This window comes from Myxocyprinus asiaticus, chromosome 29 (assembly GCF_019703515.2).
Source record: "Myxocyprinus asiaticus isolate MX2 ecotype Aquarium Trade chromosome 29, UBuf_Myxa_2, whole genome shotgun sequence".
In the NCBI taxonomy this organism is placed as follows: Eukaryota; Metazoa; Chordata; class Actinopteri; order Cypriniformes; family Catostomidae; genus Myxocyprinus; species Myxocyprinus asiaticus.
Genome location: NC_059372.1, coordinates 29,013,273 through 29,032,333, shown reverse-complemented (window position 1 = coordinate 29,032,333; position 19,061 = coordinate 29,013,273). Strand labels below are relative to the sequence as shown.

Sequence of the window (19,061 nt, the reverse complement as noted above, 5' to 3'; positions counted from 1 at the left end):
GGGCAGAGCAAGGCCGGGAAGATAAGTGGTGAATGAGTTCCACCTGTGTGCCACACCGGTCTCGCGTTGCAGTGAGGGGTGGTGGGAGTATTTAAGGAGAGGAGACAGCGGCAGACGGGGAGAGAGAGACACATGAAGCTGTGTGTGTGTGTTCGCCGTATCTGTGGGGAAGCAGCACGTGAAGTTGTTTTATGTTATGTTTAAGAAATAAATGTCTACATGTTTTTCAAGCCGGTCTCAGCTTTCTCCTTTCCCATGCATTCCTTGAACATCGTTACACTGGTGCTGAAACCCGGGAAGGTGGAAGGATGCACTGTCATGGAGTCCTTGCTGTTGCCATCCGCCAGGAAAAGGAGGAACCGTTGCCATCCGCCAGGGGACGGAGGAGTTGCTGCCGTCCGCCAGGAGCCGGAAGAAATGCTGCCATCTGCCAGGAAGTGGAGGAGCCGTTGCCGTCCACCAGGGGACAGATGAGCGGCTGTCGTCCGCCAGGAGGCAGAGGAGAGGCTGAGAACCAGTCGACAGTGTGTCCGGGGCTGGCAAGCCCGTCTCTCTCTCTCCTCTCTGCTTTCTTCTCTCTCTCTCTATTCCTGTCCTGTTCCCACTCCCAGGCACGTGCGGGTCAGAACCGGAGACCATCCTGACGTGCCAACACTCCCTCCCTAGGGAGGGGGGGAGAGTAGGTCACAGCGCGGAGAATTCCCCGGCCTGAGTTTGGTGATTGGTGTATGTGGCGAGCAGGGCGTGGCCGAGGGGCGCCTGGGCAGAGAGAGGCCGGGAAGATACAGTGCATCCGGAAAGTATTCACAGCGCTTCACTTTTTCCACATTTTGTTATGTTACAGCCTTATTCCAAAATGGATTAAATTCATTCTTTTCCTCACAATTCTACAAACAATACCCCATAATGACAACATGAAAGAAGTTTGTTTGAAATCTTTGCAAATTTATTAAAAATAAAAAACGGAAAAAAAAATCACATGAACATAAGTATTCACAGCCTTTGCCATGACACTCAAAATTGAGCTCAGGTGCATCCTGTTTCCACTGATCATCCTTGAGATGTTTCTACAACTTGATTGGAGTCCACCTGTGGTACATTCAGTTGATTGGACATGATTTGGAAAGGCACACACCTGTCTATATAAGGTCCCACAGTTAACAGTGCATGTCAGAGCACAAACCAAGCCATGAAGTCCAAGGAATTGTCTGTAGACCTCCGAGACAGGATTGTATCGAGGCACAGATCTGGGGAAGGGTACAGAAAAATTTCTGCAGCATTGAAGGTCCCAATGAGCACAGTGGCCTCCATCATCCGTAAATGGAAGAAGTTTGGAACCACCAGGACTCTTCCTAGAGCTGGCCGCCCGGCCAAACTGAGCGTTCGGGGGAGAAGGGCCTTAGTCAGGGTGGTCACCATGAACCCAATGGTCACTCTAACAGAACTCCAGCATTTCTCTGTGGAGAGAGGAGAACCTTCCAGAAGAACAACCATCTCTGCAGCACTCCACCAATCAGGCCTGTATGGTAGAGTGGCCAGACAGAAGCCATTCCTCAGTAAAAGGCACATGACAGCCCACCTGGAGTTTGCCAAAAGGCACCTGAAGGACTCTCAGACCATGAGAAACAAAGATTGAACTCTTTGGCCTGAATGGCAAGCGTCATGTCTGGAGGAAACCAGGCACCGCTCATCACCTGGCCAATACCATCCCTACAGTGAAGCATGGTGGTGGCAGCATCATGCTGTGGGGATGTATTTCAGCGGCAGGAACTGGGAGACTAGTCAGGATAGAGGGAAAGATGAATGCAGCAATGTACAGAGCTCCAGAGCGCTCTGGACCTCAGATTGGGGGGCGAAGGTTCATCTTCCAACAGGACAACGACCCTAAGCACACAGCCAAGATAACAAAGGAGTGGATATGGGACAACTCTGTGAATGTCCTTGAGTGGCCCAGCCAGAGCCCAGACTTGAACCCGATTGAACATCTCTGGAGAGATCTGAAAATGGCTGTGCACCGACGTTCCCCATCCAACCTGATGGAGCTTGAGAGGTCCTGCAAAGAAGAATGGGAGAAACTGCCCAAAAATAGATGTGCCAAGCTTGTAGCATCATACTCAAAAAGGCTTGAGGCTGTAATTGGTGCCAAAGGTGCTTCAACAAAGTATTGAGCAAAGGCTGTGAATACTTATGTACATGTGATTTTTTTTTTTTTTCTTTTTTTTTTGCAAAGATTTCAAACAAACTTCTTTCACGTTGCCATTATGGGGTATCGTTTGTAGAATTTTGAGGAAAATAATTAATTTAATCCATTTTGGAATAAAGCTGTAATATAACAAAATGTGGAAAATGTGAAGCGCTTTGAATACTTTCCGGATGCACTGTAAGTGGTGAATGAGTTCCACCTGTGTGCCACACCAGTCTCGCATTCCAGTGAGGGGCGGTGGGAGTATTTAAGGAGAGGAGACAGCAGCAGATGGGGAGAGAGAGAGACACATGAAGTTGAGTGTGTGTTCGCCGTGTCTGTGGGGAAGCAGCATGTGAAGTTGGAGGAACAACTATACTGTTTTATGTTATGTTTAAGAAATAAATGTTGACGTGCTTGTCAAGCCGGTCCCAGCTTCCTCCTTTCCCATGCTTTCCTTGAACTTCTTTACGGAAGCGCTTTTTAAAGTTTAATCCACAATAAACACTTAATTTGTGCACACCCCCTTCCCCGCCTCCCAAACACCATAAAACCCTTAAACCCAAAGTGTGGTTATGCAGTAGTATGCAAAGTATGTACAGGACACGTGACGCAAATCTCGTCATCAGCAGAATGCGTGAGCACTGAATGTACGCAGCCTGTTTTTTCTAACCGCGGATCTTTGAATGCGCAGAATGCACATGCGCCTTAAGTTGCACTAATTATAGGGTCCACAAGGTGACAACACTTACATTTTGAGCTGTTGCTGTCACGAAGAAGTGCTAGAAGAAGATGTAATCGTCGATAAACATCAGGAGATGAAGGTAAAATAACAACAGTGGATGAGCAAGTCAAGAGAGCATGTGTGAGGAGGTCTGGAGATATCATTGTCCAATTAGATTAGAGGACCGGAAAAAACTGTTGTATAATAGTCTATATGAATAGGGAAATTCAGGAAAAATGACTTAAACAACTTCAATAAGCCACTATATGCAGACAGGACACAGGCAAAGCCTCCAGGTGCTTCCTACACACAAATGACATTGTGCTTAAGCCTACAGACAAGCGCGTGCAAGTACATGTACACACAAAGGCATCTAGAGCTTGAGCTGATGGATCTCATTTCAGAAGTCCATTATCCAAGTGACAATGCTTAACTATTCCTTATGGGTTCCATAAACACCCATGCATTAGAGCACACAAACACACACACACATACACAGTCTCTGTCTTTCCACAGGCCAGTGGGAGATCCGAGAGCAAATGTTAAGGTGAATAGAGTGAATTCAAGAATACAATGAGAAGCCACATCAAAGGTCTCTATGAATGACATATGTTGTGAAATGAACCTAATGTGAGCAGGTGTTTTGTATTCAGTTTATATGTGTGTATGTATTTGTACATATATTGTGTGTGTGGTTGTACCTGCCATTTAGGTGCACGAACCCCATATTAACTTTCACACAATTAAGAGATTAAGACCTTTATAAAATGCACTGAATATGGAGACGGCTAAATTGACATTGGACAGGCTTCAGTATGAAAAATAATCATCCGAAACAAGTTTCCGCTATTTGCTCTCACCATAGTGAATGCAGCTGTGATGTGAGAGTGTAAGGAAGAAAAAGCCGGGGAAGAACGCATTACTCGAGGTGGCCACATCGTTCTGAGTTCAATGTGCCGTCTCATTGTTCAAAGAGCTTTGATTGAAGTGTGAGTAATTTCTATGAGGCCGCGCAAAACCAAAGTGACGGCGCGGCATTCCTTCGAGAGGCCCTGAGGGTACAGCGCGCGCTCCGCCGTACAGTCTGCCAACGCCAATTAGATGCACGCTCAAATCACATTCACCCCACCACGAAATTCACCTGCACTGACCGCCCCCCTTTACGTATTACACGGTGGTCACGTTTCTCATTTACTGAAGAACGTAAATATAAATCGTCAGTAATGTTGTAAAAGTGAGATATTGCAACAGCGCGAGACCATTCTTAATCCGCGTGACTACACATGGCAGTCAACAAAATAAACCGGTTTTTAATATGAAATAACTTTAACTGCAAGAGCTTTCTTCATGACCTGTAGAGATGTTCGCATCGCTCTACATGTAAAAAATTTCGCAATATGTAATAAAATGTACTTAATATTTCTTTATTTCAACCAATCACGCTTACTTAACCTGAGAAAAAAAGATTTGCTTTAAAAACCTGATTCGCCGGATTTTGCTTCAAAATACTCTCAACTTTAACCAATTACAATAACTTTAACCTAGAAACAAAACAACTTACATCGGCCGACTCTCACCGGTTCAATGAGGTCACTTTTTGTACGCTACATCTTCAACGAACATCTGGATGTGCACGAGAAAGTCGAAATCTAGTCTTTGAGTGGTCAGAAACTATTTTATGAGGTTCACTAACAAGTGAAATCTCTGCAATGTGCACAAAGAGTAAACAACAAGACAAACGGCTATTGCAAGAAAAAGAGGAATAAATCTCAAAATCTACTGTAACTCCTCGCGCCACTTACATAATCAACTATAAGAACGTTCATCACGCCTCAGCCACGCACGCTCGACAATTACACATTGTTTAACAAAATGAAATTATGCACATTTTAGTGATATACATAAATATTGTCTATGATTTGGACTAACTAAAATAAAATCCAAGTTTGTCAGGTAGTCTATACATTCAGACATGTGCGGTCATGCTGCACTTGAACTCTCCCCGAGAACGCGCACCAAAGGGCTCCATGCAGAACTGGAATGAAACTTACCTGTCTCTGAAGTAGCAAGCAGTGTTATTAATAAAAGCTTGAGAGTAGATAGTGATGGTGTCGTTACAGTAGTCCTGCCAAAGTGCCTCGGTATGCACACTAATCTTTGCTCGTACACACGTCTTTACACCCTTAGGGCGAATATGTAAATGGAGTCTCTTTACAGGGACCGTTCGGTCTTTCGCCTCAGTTCTCAGGCGTGACTTTTCCCGGGTCTCGAATCGCACTCCCACTGAATTAAAGCTACTTTTACCTCCTACTGTTTAACCCTTTCTCGGAATGAGAAAGTGGTCATACACGTGTTTTTTGAGGTTCTGTTTGTGCAAAGGAAATATGTGTACTTTCAGATTTTTCCAAATATTAATTCTATTTGTTTCACATTTAAACCAGTTCAGAAACTGACAAATGCACTTTAATGTAATTAAAATTATTTAATAGTGTAGTATGTAGTAACTTAGTGTGCTGTACCATTTTATATTATATAGCCTACATGGACACGTCTAGCCTAATAAGAGGTTAAACATGATTTGGTGTTCAAAAGTTTCTCAGTTAAATTGCTTATTCATATGCAAATGTTATTACAGCAGTGCTGAAAAATATCTAATAGAATGGAACATTGTTTGCATATATATATATATATATATATATATATATATATATATATATATATATAATCAAATATTTTTCCAATTTATTGGTGTTATTAATACGGAGATGCAAATCCAGATTATCACTGCACAGATAGAAATTAATCATCACAGTTATGTATCACAACAAGTTTACAGGACTGTCTGCGAATAGTGAAACTGCTGAAATGAATCCCGAGATATGTTAATTTAGCAGCGGAAGTGTTGAAACAGATGTGACAGTTCAGTGCGTGTAATCAACAGCGGAGCTTCAAAGAAACAATGTTACAGTTACATTTCACGAATGATACATTACCCGACAGTGTCAGCAATGATTTTCAGAATCTGAATAAGTTCTGGGAACAGGTAGGTAGTGAATTCAGTATGTCGACAAAGTAGCGAACGAACTGCTAACGGATGTAGTGTATTTGTGATCAACAGATTGTGTGTATATTTTCAATGCATGTAAAAGGAAGTTTGGGGAATAACTGACCATTGCACCACCGGAAACTGTTGAAAGTTAACTGAGGTCTGTCTCAGTGTGTTTAATGTGTAATCGCTTGAAAAGATCATAACATATCCTAAGCTAGCAAAACTTATCTGGGTTTCTTTAGTGATAGTGAGCATTACAAGATTAGTGAAATTTAGCCATCACAATATATATAATATAATATATCGCTAACACTTTACAGTAAACTTCCATTTGTTAATATTAGTTGACATTAACTAATGAACAATACTTTACAGCATTTATTATATTGGTTAATGCTAATTTCAACATATACTAATACATTTTTAAAACCTAAAGTTGTATTAACATAAGTTAATGCACCATGAACTAACAATGAACAATAGTATTTTTATGAACTAACAACTAACTAAGATTAATAAATGCTGTAAAAATATACATTGTTCATTGTTTGTTCATGCTACCTAATGCATTAACTAATGTTAACAAATGGGACATTATTGTAAAGTGTTACCAATATATCTTTATTGTATTTTGAACTACAAGCTTGGACAACATAATAGCCGATCGCTATCTGGATTCTGGAGTGATATTTATCCTGATCAATACATGGACATAGATACCTTGTCCGACATGGGCATTTTCTCCCGAGCACAAATCTATGCTGAAATAATAGTCTGCATAGAATTAATAGCTGCCTTTAATTTTAGATTAAACATGCATGTCACAGCACCCTGTTTTCAGTTAAGACAGTGTATTAAAAGATATTTTAAAAAGCCTTTCACAATGTATAATGCAGTTTTACTCTTAGCAACGCAACCATTCTTATTCCAGCTGTCCATCTGATCATAGGATGTTTGCACAAAAAAACCTATTACATTTTTTTAAAAAGCACAGATTTGGTTTGCATGGAATGTTTGGGAGGGAAAGCTTTTTTTATTTTTTATTTAGTATTTTTAAGGAACAAAGACACTTTTCTGCCATTTGTAGCAGGGCTCCCTGTTCTTCTATTCCATTTGCAAAATGAATGTTTGGGAGTCTAAAATGTATATTTCCTATTGACACACTAAAACTGAAGATATAAATAATCTTAAGACAAATTTTTGTTGTGAAACATATATATATATACAGTATATATACATACATACATACATACATACATATACAGTTGAACTCAGAAGTTTACATACACTAAAGTCATTAAAACTCATTTTTTAACCACTTCACAGATTTCATATTAGCAAACTATAGTTTTGGCAAGTCATTTAGGACATCTACTTTGTGCATGACATGAGTAATTTTTCTAACAATTGTTTACACTTTTTATTGGCTTTATCACAATTCTAGTGGGTCAGAAGTTTACATACACTAAGTTAACTGTGCCTTTAAGCAGCTTGGAAAATTCCAGAAAATGATGCCAAGCGTTTAGGCAATTAGCCAATTAGGCTAGTTGGCTAATTTGAGTTAATTGGAGGTGTACCTGTGGATGCATTTTAAGGCCTACCTTCAAACTCAGTGCCTCTTTGCTTGACATCATGGGAAAATCGAAAGAAACCAGTGAAGACCTCAGAAAAAAAATATGTGGACCTCTGCAAGTCTGGTTTATCCTTTGGAGCAATTTCCAAACACCTGAAGGTATCACGTTCATCTGTACTAACAATAGTACGCAAGTATAAACACCATGCCATCATACCGCTCAGGAAGGAGACGCAGTCTGTCTCCTAGAGATTAACGTAGTTTGGTGCGAAAAGTGCAAATCAATCCCAGAACAACAGCAAAGGACCTTGTGAAGATACTGGAGGAAACAGGTAGACAAGAATCTATATTCACAGTAAAACAAATCCAATATCAACATAACCTGAAAGGCTGCTCAGCAAGGAAGAAGCCACTGCTCCAAAAAAGCCAGACTACAGTTTGCAAGTGAACATGGGGACAAAGATCTTACTTTTTGGAGAAATGTCCTCTGGTCTAATGAAACAAAAAATTAACTGTTTGGCCATAATGACCATTGTTATGTTTGGAGGAAAAAGGGTGAGGCTTGCAAGCCAAAGAACACCATCCCAACCGTGAAGCATGGGGGTGGCAGCATCATGTTGTGGGGGTACTTTGCTGCAGGAGGGACTGGTGCACTTCACAAAATAGATGGCATCATGAGGAAGGAAAATAATGTATATATATTGAAGCAACATCTCAAGACATCAGCCGGAAAGTTAAAGCTCGGTCGCAAATGGGTCTCTCAAATGGACAGTAACCCCAAGCATACCTCCAAAGTTATGGCTATATGGCTTAAGGACAACAAAGTCAAGGTATTGGAGTGGCCATCACAAAGCCCTGACCTCAGTCTGATAGAAAATGTGTGGGCAGAACTGAAAAAGCGTGTGCGAGCAAGGAGGCCTACAAACCTGACTCAGTTACACCAGTTCTGTCTGGAGGAATGGGCAAAAATTCCAGCAACTTATTGTGAGAAGCTTGTGGAAGGCTACCCAAAAAGTTTGACCCAAGTTAAACAATTTAAAGGCAATGCTACCAAATACTAACAAAGTGCATGTAAACTTCTTACCCACTGGGAATGTGATGAAAGAAATAAAAGCTGAAATAAATCATTCTCTCTACTATTATTCTGACATTTCACATTCTTAAAATAAAGTAGTGATCCTAACTGACCTAACTCAGGGAATGTTTTCTACGATTAAATGTCAGGAATTGTGAAAAACTGAGTTTAAATGTATTTGGCTAAGGTGTATGTAAACTTCTGACTTCAACTGTATATATATAATGATCAAACAAGGAAACAGTGCTTGGAAAAGTTGAACTAATATACATTTATACATTACATATGCAACCTTCATTCAAGGGCAATCACTCAATCATCATACTCTCTTTTTTCTCTGCAGCAGTTTGTGAGTCTGACAGAGATCTTATATCAGTTCCTGCTAGAGCCAAAAGAGGTGAGTCAAGACTTCCAGATCTCTTGAATGCCTGTCAGATTAGGATTAGAAAACCATCCATTACTGTGTGTTAAATCAATATAATAGGTAAAAAAGAGCTGTGGTAAAGTGATGGTTATGAATCATGGAAATCGGATGTAGAACAATCATGACATCATGGAAAACCTGGAAATATCAGGGAGTTTGAAAATTGTGATTTCCAGGTCTGGAAAAGTCATGGAAATTTTTATAATAATAAAAACAAATCCTAAAATATTGAATGCAATCTCTATGAAATGAACATTTTAAACATCCTAATCACAAATGACTAGAGAGGTCATGGAAATTAATTTGTGAAAAGTTACAGTATGGGATCCCTGGAAATACTTGGTGTTACATGGCCCTGTTATTTTGCTTTGGTGTGATCATCAGTCGGAGCGGTTCTTGCACCAGTTGATGGAGTTTGCTGGAGAGAATGGGATGAGTGCAGGGCCTTTGAGGGGTCTGATGAAGAGTGTCCTCCTGCTACTTCAGGGTAAAACGTTTTGGACCCTCATCTTGAACTAAACTATCACCGGTATCCGAATTTTCACTTAAGAATAATGCACTCCCCTGTCCTGCTGAAAACATCAAATGTAGATGTTTAGCCTGACCCCTGCACTAACCTAAACACTGATCCTAATACTCTGAACCTAATCACAGTAAGTGCTTGTTCAGTGTATTTTTCACCAAATTGCTGCATTATGCATCTAGAGAATTCTAACATATGCAAATTGTCACTGTTGCAGATTGCCCTTGTATTGGACCTGATGTCACATGTAGACTGCCTGACCCTTGGCAGAGGCCTAATTAGTATGCATTGGTGTACTGTTACATTTACATGCAACAAGTATCCTGCTGCTTTTGCTTTTAGGAATTATAAATTGACAAACTTCTGACAATGACTCTCTGTATCAGTGAAACCAGACACCCAGCAGCCCTCTACATTGCAAATAAATCACTCGCATATGCGTCCAAATTTTGCGTTGTGTACAAGATCTTTTCACTGCGTATTGTGATGCATAAGTGCGCACTCTGAAGGAAATACACATATTTGGCTGCTGTGGGTCCGGAGTTGTCGTGGATTGCATTGTCACCACGCTTAAGTTGAGCCGTGACATGCCACACTGTAAAAAATTTGCTTAATTTAAAAAGAATAATTGTAATTAAAATAATAAAATTAATTTTAAAAGAATGTATAAATGCTACAGTAAAAAAACGTTAATTGGTTAACCAGTAGTTAGTTACCTTAACATTTACAGCAGTAGTTCTCAACCAGAGGGCTGGGACACACTAGGGGGCCTCAGCACACTTCCAAGGGGGCCTCAAGATGACATCAAATTAATTTAAAATAAGAAATATTAAAATAATCCAACTTAATTAAAATGCTAAAAATACTTTAATATGTATGCCCACAAATTATAAACAGACTCTTTCTGAAACTTAAATGACCATGATCCATGATTAATTATTTTAATCAGACACGTCTAGTTTCGGGCGAGGGGGCCTTCAAATATTGTCTTGGACAGTTGGGGGCCTTGGAGTCAAAAAGGTTGAGAACCACTGATTTACGGTAAATATATATATATATATATTTAACAAGACAAAACATGTAATTTTGCGGTAAAATATTGTAAAAAAAACGAAAAAGTATAACTATACCATATAAATAACATTTAAAATGTATATTATGTTTAACAAGAGAATACATGTACTTTTTACAGTAAGCTATTGTAATCAATGAATACCTAACCTCACACACCTGAAAAGTATTAGACTGGTGCGTAGGACATAAGCTGCAGCAAAGTCAATAAAAAAGAAAAAAATCCCGCACACTTTCTTAGCTTGCAAAGAGTATTACAAAATGTATTTATGACAACGTTTCGGTCACATGACCTTCATCAGGCATTTACAAACACAGTGCAATAGCACCAAATTTAAAATACTTCATAACCAATCAGCACATCTGATGACCGTGACATACATTTTTTTATCAGGCATTCTCAGAAGTCACTGCATGACCCATCACATTTCATTATATTTTATAGGAAAAGTTATGTTTCTTCTTATTTTTAATATCATGTATGTACATTGGGTTGTTCTGTGTTGTATTTTATGTAGTTTATTTAATGTTTGTTGCATTATTTAGTTTCACCTGTGTTATCCTGATGGTGTTTTGTGTTTGTGTGAGTGAGTTTGTGTGAGTATTGTGCACTGTCTCTTGATGAACGTCATCATGTAGTCTTTTGTAGTTACTACGATGATTAACAATAGTGAAAAGCAGACTTTTAGTCCCAGAAGGTTACTACATTAAGTTTATATTGTTTAATAATATAAACGGTAGTGAACCTTAAAATATACGGGCATCAAAATGCATTTTGTAAAGCCGGAAACAATTTTTTTCAGTAAATTTCTGGCAACCACAGCTGTAAGTATTTTACCGTAAATGTAATATTTTATTACAGAGCATAGTTACATTTACATTGCTTTTCACGAGATCAACTCTGATTTATTTTGGTTGAACTTTTCCATTGACTGTTTTCACAACATTCTCAGTTTGACAGCATGGCTACAGACCAGTGTAATGCACCTGTTGGATGCCTGTTGAAAATTAAAAGTGTTGCAAAACTCAAGAGCTTGTAGATATGAATTTGAGAACTTGTACGAAGTCGAGATCCACGCAATACATTTTAATTTCATAATGTCTCTGTTTATATCCTTTCTGTTATTTACAGTCAGTTGTAGATATAACAGAATGTAAAAAGAAACATTCATCCTAATCACACATTGCATGGATGTAATAAAAACAACCGCACAACTCGTTAAAGTGCCAATCAAAACAAACACTCGCTGAACTACAGGTATTCTTGTGATTAAAATTTTTTTGTTGATTCATACAGTAAATAAAGAAAAGCAAAACATATATACATAGAATCAACTATTAACCACCAATATTACCCCTCCCAAACCCCAACCCGCCCTGACCTTCAACAAACATTCCTGTGGTCACATGAGTATATACACACACAAAAAAAATAAAATAAATAAATATATATATATATATATATATATATATATATATATATATATATATATATATATATATATATACATACATATATAATAATCACACACATTTATACCTATACTGTACCTCTCTCTCCACTGCCCCTCCCCGAGAGCCTTCCAAACAAATAGTTGCCCCATTTCCCAACAAACAAATCCAAGTTACCCAGTCTTCTAAATTACACTTCCTCAAAAGCCGCCACCCTCCCCATCGCCGTGCACCACTTCTGAAATGGGGGTGCTCCAGCCGACCTCCATCCCCTTAAAATAATTTGTCTGGTGATCATTACACTGGTCAGAACCCAATTTTTGATGTGTTTATTCCCCACATCAATGACCACTTCATCGCCCAAAACACAGAGTCTGGGGCAAACCGAAATCCGAGTGCCCAATAAGTCACACATAAAACTCTGAACCTTCAACCAAAATTCTTGGATCTTAACAACATGGGTTGTGTCTCCATCTTCTGATTGGCATCACCAGCAGGTGGGTGTGTCTTTAAGACCAAGCCTATACAATCTAGAGGGGGTCCAGTAGAATCGATGTAAAATCTTAAATTGCATAAGGCGCACCCTTGCATCTCTAGATGCAGACTTCATTTTAATAACATTAACCTTCCCAATCATAGATAAATGTATTGAAGCCCACCTGCCCACAACGCTCGAAAACCTTTTTATTAAAGGGTCAAAATTAACTCTAACTAAATTACACAAATTTGCTGGAAATGAAATACCCAAATACTTAATGCCCTGTTTGGGCCAAAGGAAGGCATCCGGCTGAAAAGCTGTTACCGGCAGTACGCTGTTAGAGATAAAGCTTCGGATTTAGACCAATTAACCCTGTATCCTGAGAACTTAGAAAAGGAATTAATAATTCTGTGGAGGGAAGGCATAGATCTAGTAGGGTTGGAGATGAATAATAAAATATCATCTGCGTAAAGCAAAAGCTTATGTGCCACACCTCCCGCCACCACCCCTGGAAAATCATCTTCCTTTCTTATCACAGCTGCTAATGGTTCCAGGGCAAGACAGAACAATAAAGGGGAAAGAGGGCAACCCTGCCAGGTGCCCCTATCCAGAGTAAAATGATCTGAAATTAATCCATTCGTTTGTACCGCCGCTACCGGGTGTCCATAAAGTAACTTAATCCAACCAATAAAAGTACTCCTGAACCCGTATATTTCCAAAATCTTAAAAAGATAATCCCATTCTACCATATCAAACGCCTTTTCGGCTTCAAGTGAGATGGCAGCGACCGGAGTCTGATCATTCACCACTGACCACATGATATTGATGAAACGCCTAATGTTATCAGAAGAGCTATGGCCCCGAATAAACCCCACCTGATCTATATGTATAAGAGATGTCATAACATTACTTAATCAGTTAGCCAAAATTTTTGACAATATTTTAATGTCTAGCTGGATCAGGGAAATTGGACGGTAACTCTTACACTCACTTGGATCTTTGTCCTTTTTAAGAATCAGGCTGATCCAGGTTTGCATCATGGTTGGCAGAAGTGTTCCATTCTTTAATGATTCCGTATAAACTTCTAGCAAAAGTGGAGCCAATTCTGTCACATAAGATCTAAAAAACTCAGCGGCAAAGCCATCTGGCCCCGGAGCCTTGCCTGTGGGCAAAGTCTTAATTAATTTGCCAAGCTCCTCCAAGGTTATCTCAAAATCAATAGAATCTTTTTGCTCAGCTGTCAGGTTAGAAAGTTCTAATGGTTCCACAAAGTTTCTAATATCCTCATCAGTAGACGAAGACGTGGAACTATAGAGATCAAGATAGATTCTTTAAAAGCATTATTAATATCAATGGCCGAGGTAAATATTTCACCACCAGCAGATTTGAGGGAATGGTAGAAAAAGACTCTCTCTGTTTTATATATCTAGCCAGAAGTTTTCCTGTCTTGCCCCCAACTCAAAGTATGACTGTCTTGCCTGAATAGCCAAAACCCCACCTTCTGTGACAAAATAGTGTTATATCTGTATTTCAATCGGGTCAATTCTCTGAGGCCATCAGATGACATGCAGCGCTTCAGCTCTGCCTCTGCATTTTTAATATTCCCTCTCAACTTCATGAGTTCTCGTGCTTTGGATTTTTTGGTGAATGGGACATACTGTATGATCCGGCATCTAAGAACCATCTTGCCATGTGTCTCCCAAGCCATGCCCACAGAGAGTACTAAGGACCAGTTGGTCCAGTTGGTCTCCATATAGACACTGATTTCAGCCATTTACATTTGTTGGAATTCAGGATTTCGCAGAAGGGATACATTAAAATGCCAACTATATGATTTCCTTTTCTCTGTATGTGGCAGCACCTCTAAACTCACCCAGGGTGTGATCTGAGTCTAAAATGTTTCCAATTGAGCAATCAACAACAGATGAAATGAGGGACTTATATATAAAAAAAGATACAAAATTATAAAGACCACATTCCAACATTAGTGCAACAATCAAACCCCGAACTTCCCCCAGAACCGAACAGAAAAAACAAAAACGTGTGCACGACAGCGCCAACTAGCGTCCATCCCTCTGAACTCAAACAGTCCATGTACACCTACGAGAGCCACTGCGACAACTTTGCTGCCGGATTGCTCAAGTCTGGTGTTTCTATACAAATTTTGTGAGACAGTTACACAACAACAGATAATCTATAAAACAAACTCCAGCCAGTAGGCGGCATAAACACAAAGAACGTGTAGATTCATCCACATAACTGTCCCGAAGGTGTGTTATTCCACAAAACATCTTCACACTGATCATCAATAGATCACAGGAGCAGTGTGAAGCCCCATGCTGCTTCAAACACTCAATCATCATTCCTGTCCCAAAGATACCCAAAAAAACAGGACTTAATGACTACAGACCCATCACCCTGATGTCTGTGGTCATGAAATCATTTGAGAGACTGGTGTTGGCCCACCTGAAGGACATCACTGGACCCTTTCTAGATCCCCTCCAATTTGCTTATCGAGCAAACAGGTCTGTGGAGGATGCAGTCAACATGGGATTGCATCATATCCTGCAACATCTGGACAGACCAGGGACATATTCAAGGATCCTTTTTGTGGACTTCAGTTCAGCTTTCAACACCATCATCCCAGCTATTCTCCAGACTAAATTACACCAACTCTCTGTTCCCACGTCTATCTGTCAGTGGATTACCAGCTTTCTGACGGACAGGCAGCAGCTAGTGAGATGGGAAATTCACTTCCAGCACCTGTACAATCAGCACAGGTGCCCCCCATGGATGTGTGCTCTCCCCACTACTCTTCTCCCTGTATAAAAAAATGACTGCTCCACCAAGGACCCCTCTGTCAAGCTCCTGAAGTTTGCAGATGACACTACTGTCATCGGCCTCATCCAAGATGACGATGAGTCTGTATACCGAAGGGAGGTTGAACGGCTGGTTCACTGGTGTAGTCAAAACAACATGGAGCTGAACACGCTCAAAATGGTGGAGATGATTGTGGACTTTAGGAGGATCACCCCAACACTGACCCCCTCACCATTCTAAACAGCACTGTGGCAGCAGTGGAGTCATTCAGGTTCCTGGGCACTACCATCTCACAGGACCTGAAGTGGGAGACCCACATTGACTCCATTGTGAAAAAGGCCCAGCAGAGGTTGTACTTCCTTCACCAGTAGTACTGCCCACTACTTCTTTGAACTGTTGCCTTCTGGCCGACGCTACAGAGCTCTGAGCACCAGAACTGTCAGGCACAGGAACAGTTTTTTCTTCAGGCTATCCATATCATGAACTGTTAAAACTGCCCCTTTGAGCAATAATTATGTGCAATTCACAGTTCAGTCTTTTTATATTTATCTAACACATCCTACCTATTCTGCCATTACATTCCCTTGCACTGTATATAACAGATTTGTTTTTGCACTGTGTGTGTGTGTGTGTGTGTGTGTGTGTGTGTGTGTGTATGTGTATATATATATATATATATATATATATATATATATATATATATATATATATATATTGTCTTATTGTGTATTCTATATATACTTTATTTTCTATTCCATTTTTCTTTTTATTCTATTTTTATTTATTTTATTTTTTTTATTATTTTTTTATTATTATCTATGTCTTGTTGCTGTATTGTATTGTTGTGCACTGGAAGCTCCTGTCACCAAGACAAATTCCTTGTATGTGTAAGCATACTTGGAAATAAAGCTAATTCTGATTCTGAATGTTAATTTCTGCCTCCCTTCTCAGGTGCTTTAAAAAGAAACCTGACAGCTGAACAGGTGAAGGTGGACTTGCTTTCATTAGGTATGATCTTTTCTCACACCCATAATTTGATAATATCGCTTATGTGTCCATATTTAACAATCTTATTTTTTCATCTTAATTACAGGATTAAATGAGGACAAGGCCAGTTATTTTTCTGACCAGGTACATCTAAACATTATTTTAAGAATTAACTTTGGTATTTCTGATATGTTGTGTCCATGCAGTGGTGGGTGGGTATTACTGTAAAATACTGCATGCCTACTTTATGATGTCATATGTCTCTCCATTTATTTCAGTGGAGAGTCCACTACCCTGTTTTGTTCAGATTGGCAGTGGGACAGACATTGATGGTCAACCAGCTTGTTGACATGGAGTGGAAATTTGGTGGTAAGCACTGGCTAAATCTTTACATTGTACAGTATATCTACATTACTTACAATGTAAAAAAAGAACATAAATATAATGTGTTGTGACCTGAATAGTGTGTGAATAATATAAATATATAATTATTTGCAGTTACTGTTGGTACAAGTGATCTGCAAAAGACTGGAAACATTTTTCTACAGGTAAACATTTTGCACACCGTACCATTAAACTGCAGAACGTTAACAGACTATCCTTCCCTTAAGGTTTCACTGTTTGACACGCATAGTGTGGTATCTGTGGCTAAAAGTGGGTATGATGTTTTTCGTTTGTAAACTTCAGTGGTCATAGGCTTAGTCAATGTCCTTGTGTTGTTAGTGTAACATCTTTCTTCTGGAAAATTTTGGAATAGTGCCAAAGTAAAAATATGCATTTATGTGACTGCTTGGCTCCCTTTACACCTCTTATTTTATTCTTTAACTGGATTGCATTTACACCTTTACAAAGACATTGTAACCCATTGTGCATCCACTGTGTTATATTATTCAGTTATATGTGGATAACTGAAGCGGATTAGCATTTGTACCTTCATCAAAGGTGGTCCGAATCAGTTCCATCTTTGTGCATTTACACCTGGCTTTTAATGTGATGAAGTGAATTCTGATTGTGATCCGATCACCGAACATGGGTTTTAAAGGGATTGTTCACCCAAAAATGAAAATTCTCTCATCATTTACTCACCCTCATGCAATCCCAGATGTCTATTACTTTCTTTCCTCTGCAGAACGCAAACAAAGATTTTAGAAAAGTAGTTCAGCTCTGTAGGTTCATACAATGCAAGTGAATGGTGACCAAAACTATGAAGGTCAAAAAAGCACATAAAGGCAGCTTAAAAGTAATCTGTATGACTCCAGTGGTTAAATCAATCTCTTCAGAAGCGATATGATAAGTGTGGGTGAGAAACAGATCAATATTTAAGTCCTTTATTACTATAAATCTCCAGTTTTACTTTCACATTCTTCTTTTGGTTTGGCGATTTGCATTCTTTGTGCGTAACACCACATACTGGGCAGGGAGGAGAATTTATAATATAAAATGAATTAATTAATTAAATGAAATATTGATCTGTTTCTCATCCACATCTATCATATCGCTTCTTGAGACATATATCTAACCACTGGAGTCATACGGATTACTTTTATGCTGCCTTTATGTGCTTTTTGGACCTTCTAAGGTCTGGCCACCATGCACTTGCATTGTATGGACTTGCAGAGCTAAAATATTTGTCTAAACATCTTTGTTTGTGTTCAGCAGAAGGAAGAAAGTCATACACATCTGGAATGTCAAAGTTAAAGGTGGCATTTCATTCATTGAACTTTCTTCTTTCTTCTAACAGCTTAAGCTGGTAGTCAGAAAAGGAAACACAACAGAAAATGTGTACATGGGTGAGCTCTCTTAAAATCCATTGTCTAAATTCTTAATCATACCTGATTTAGCTTTTTTGGCATTCATTTGACTCTTCATAATTTTGATACATTTGTTTGCATCTCTTCCCCTTTAGAGCTGACTTTACCCCAGTTCTATAACTTCCTTCATGAGATGGAGCAGGCCAAAGCCAGTATAGATTGTTTCAGTTAACTGGTTCATGCCAGTGAGGATTCTCTGTTCACCAGTTAAGAGACGTAATGATGTTCCTTTACTGCAGGGGTGCAGCTTCCTCATGAAATATTTCAAGAAGAAACTGAAATAGTTTATTGATCTTGCATAGTTTATGTGATTATTTACATCTGTGTGTGTGTGTTCAGGTATACAGTATTTGGTTTACGGGGACTATTCATTAGCACTATTCTAGATTATAAACATGTAATTATGCTACAAACCAAAAGGCTTAAAAAACATACTAAACAATGTTTTTTTTTTGAAAATGCAGAACGTTTTCTGTGAGGGTTAGGTTTAGGAGTAGAGTTAGGGTTTAAGGGATAGAATCTATAGTTTGGTCAACTATAGACTATTGTGTCATTTTGGTTTTCAGTGGCATTGCATATATTGTAATTTTTACATTAAAGGTGCAAAAAGTCTGAAATGATTTATCTTTAATTTTTTACATCACAAAAACCTGCTGTTTTAACAGGGGTGTGTAGACTTTTTATATCCACTGTACATAAAAAAATAAAAACCAATTAAGAACATGAAAAATAAAATAAAATAGAATAATTAAAATGAAAGAAAGACAAAAGCAAAACGATTCAGTGAAATCAATGTGCAGCACAATGCTCAGTCAGAAAATACACAGTTAAACAGAAGTGTTTTCAGTCTGGATTTTAATGTGGCTACTGTTGGGGCACATCTAACCTCTTC

The 19,061-nt window shown here is 39.1% G+C and overlaps 2 protein-coding genes across 5 annotated transcripts in view; one reads left to right on the top strand and one right to left on the bottom strand.

The window, feature by feature from the left end:
* Positions 1 to 5,164, bottom strand: part of LOC127420369 (DNA (cytosine-5)-methyltransferase 3B-like) — an 87,019-nt gene extending 81,855 nt beyond the window's left edge. For 2 of the 3 annotated variants that reach the window (XM_051662598.1, XM_051662601.1), the window contains exon 1: positions 4,958 to 5,164. The gene's annotated coding sequence lies outside the window, so the exon portion shown is untranslated. Of the gene's footprint in view, positions 1 to 4,467; positions 4,663 to 4,957 lie in introns of those variants that run through there. The other variant, XM_051662599.1, reaches the window with a different exon arrangement.
* A 619-nt stretch (positions 5,165 to 5,783) lies between these two features.
* Positions 5,784 to 18,786, top strand: LOC127420414 (COMM domain-containing protein 7-like). 2 transcript variants are annotated; one of them, XM_051662695.1, is made up of 9 exons: positions 5,784 to 5,949; positions 8,947 to 9,000; positions 9,412 to 9,514; positions 16,323 to 16,379; positions 16,465 to 16,502; positions 16,637 to 16,727; positions 16,857 to 16,906; positions 18,100 to 18,148; positions 18,265 to 18,786. In XM_051662695.1, the coding sequence occupies exons 1-9, from the start codon at positions 5,866 to 5,868 to the stop codon at positions 18,339 to 18,341; spliced, it is 603 nt and encodes a 200-aa protein (XP_051518655.1). In that variant the 5' UTR covers positions 5,784 to 5,865; the 3' UTR covers positions 18,342 to 18,786. The 2 variants fall into 2 exon arrangements, with proteins under 2 accessions (XP_051518655.1, XP_051518656.1); XM_051662696.1 differs by lacking the exon at positions 18,100 to 18,148.
* Positions 18,787 to 19,061: the final 275 nt, after the last annotated feature.

What these genes read in the sequence shown, in the direction of transcription:
- LOC127420414 (XM_051662695.1), top strand. Translation starts at nt 5,866, where the DNA reads ATGTTACAGTTACATTTCACGAATGATACATTACCCGACAGTGTCAGC. An exon ending in TGAATAAGTTCTGGGAACAG is followed by an intron (nt 5,950 to 8,946) that starts GTAGGTAGTGAA and finishes TTTTCTCTGCAG; the next exon opens with CAGTTTGTGAGTCTGACAGA. An exon ending in TCCTGCTAGAGCCAAAAGAG is followed by an intron (nt 9,001 to 9,411) that starts GTGAGTCAAGAC and finishes TGTGATCATCAG; the next exon opens with TCGGAGCGGTTCTTGCACCA.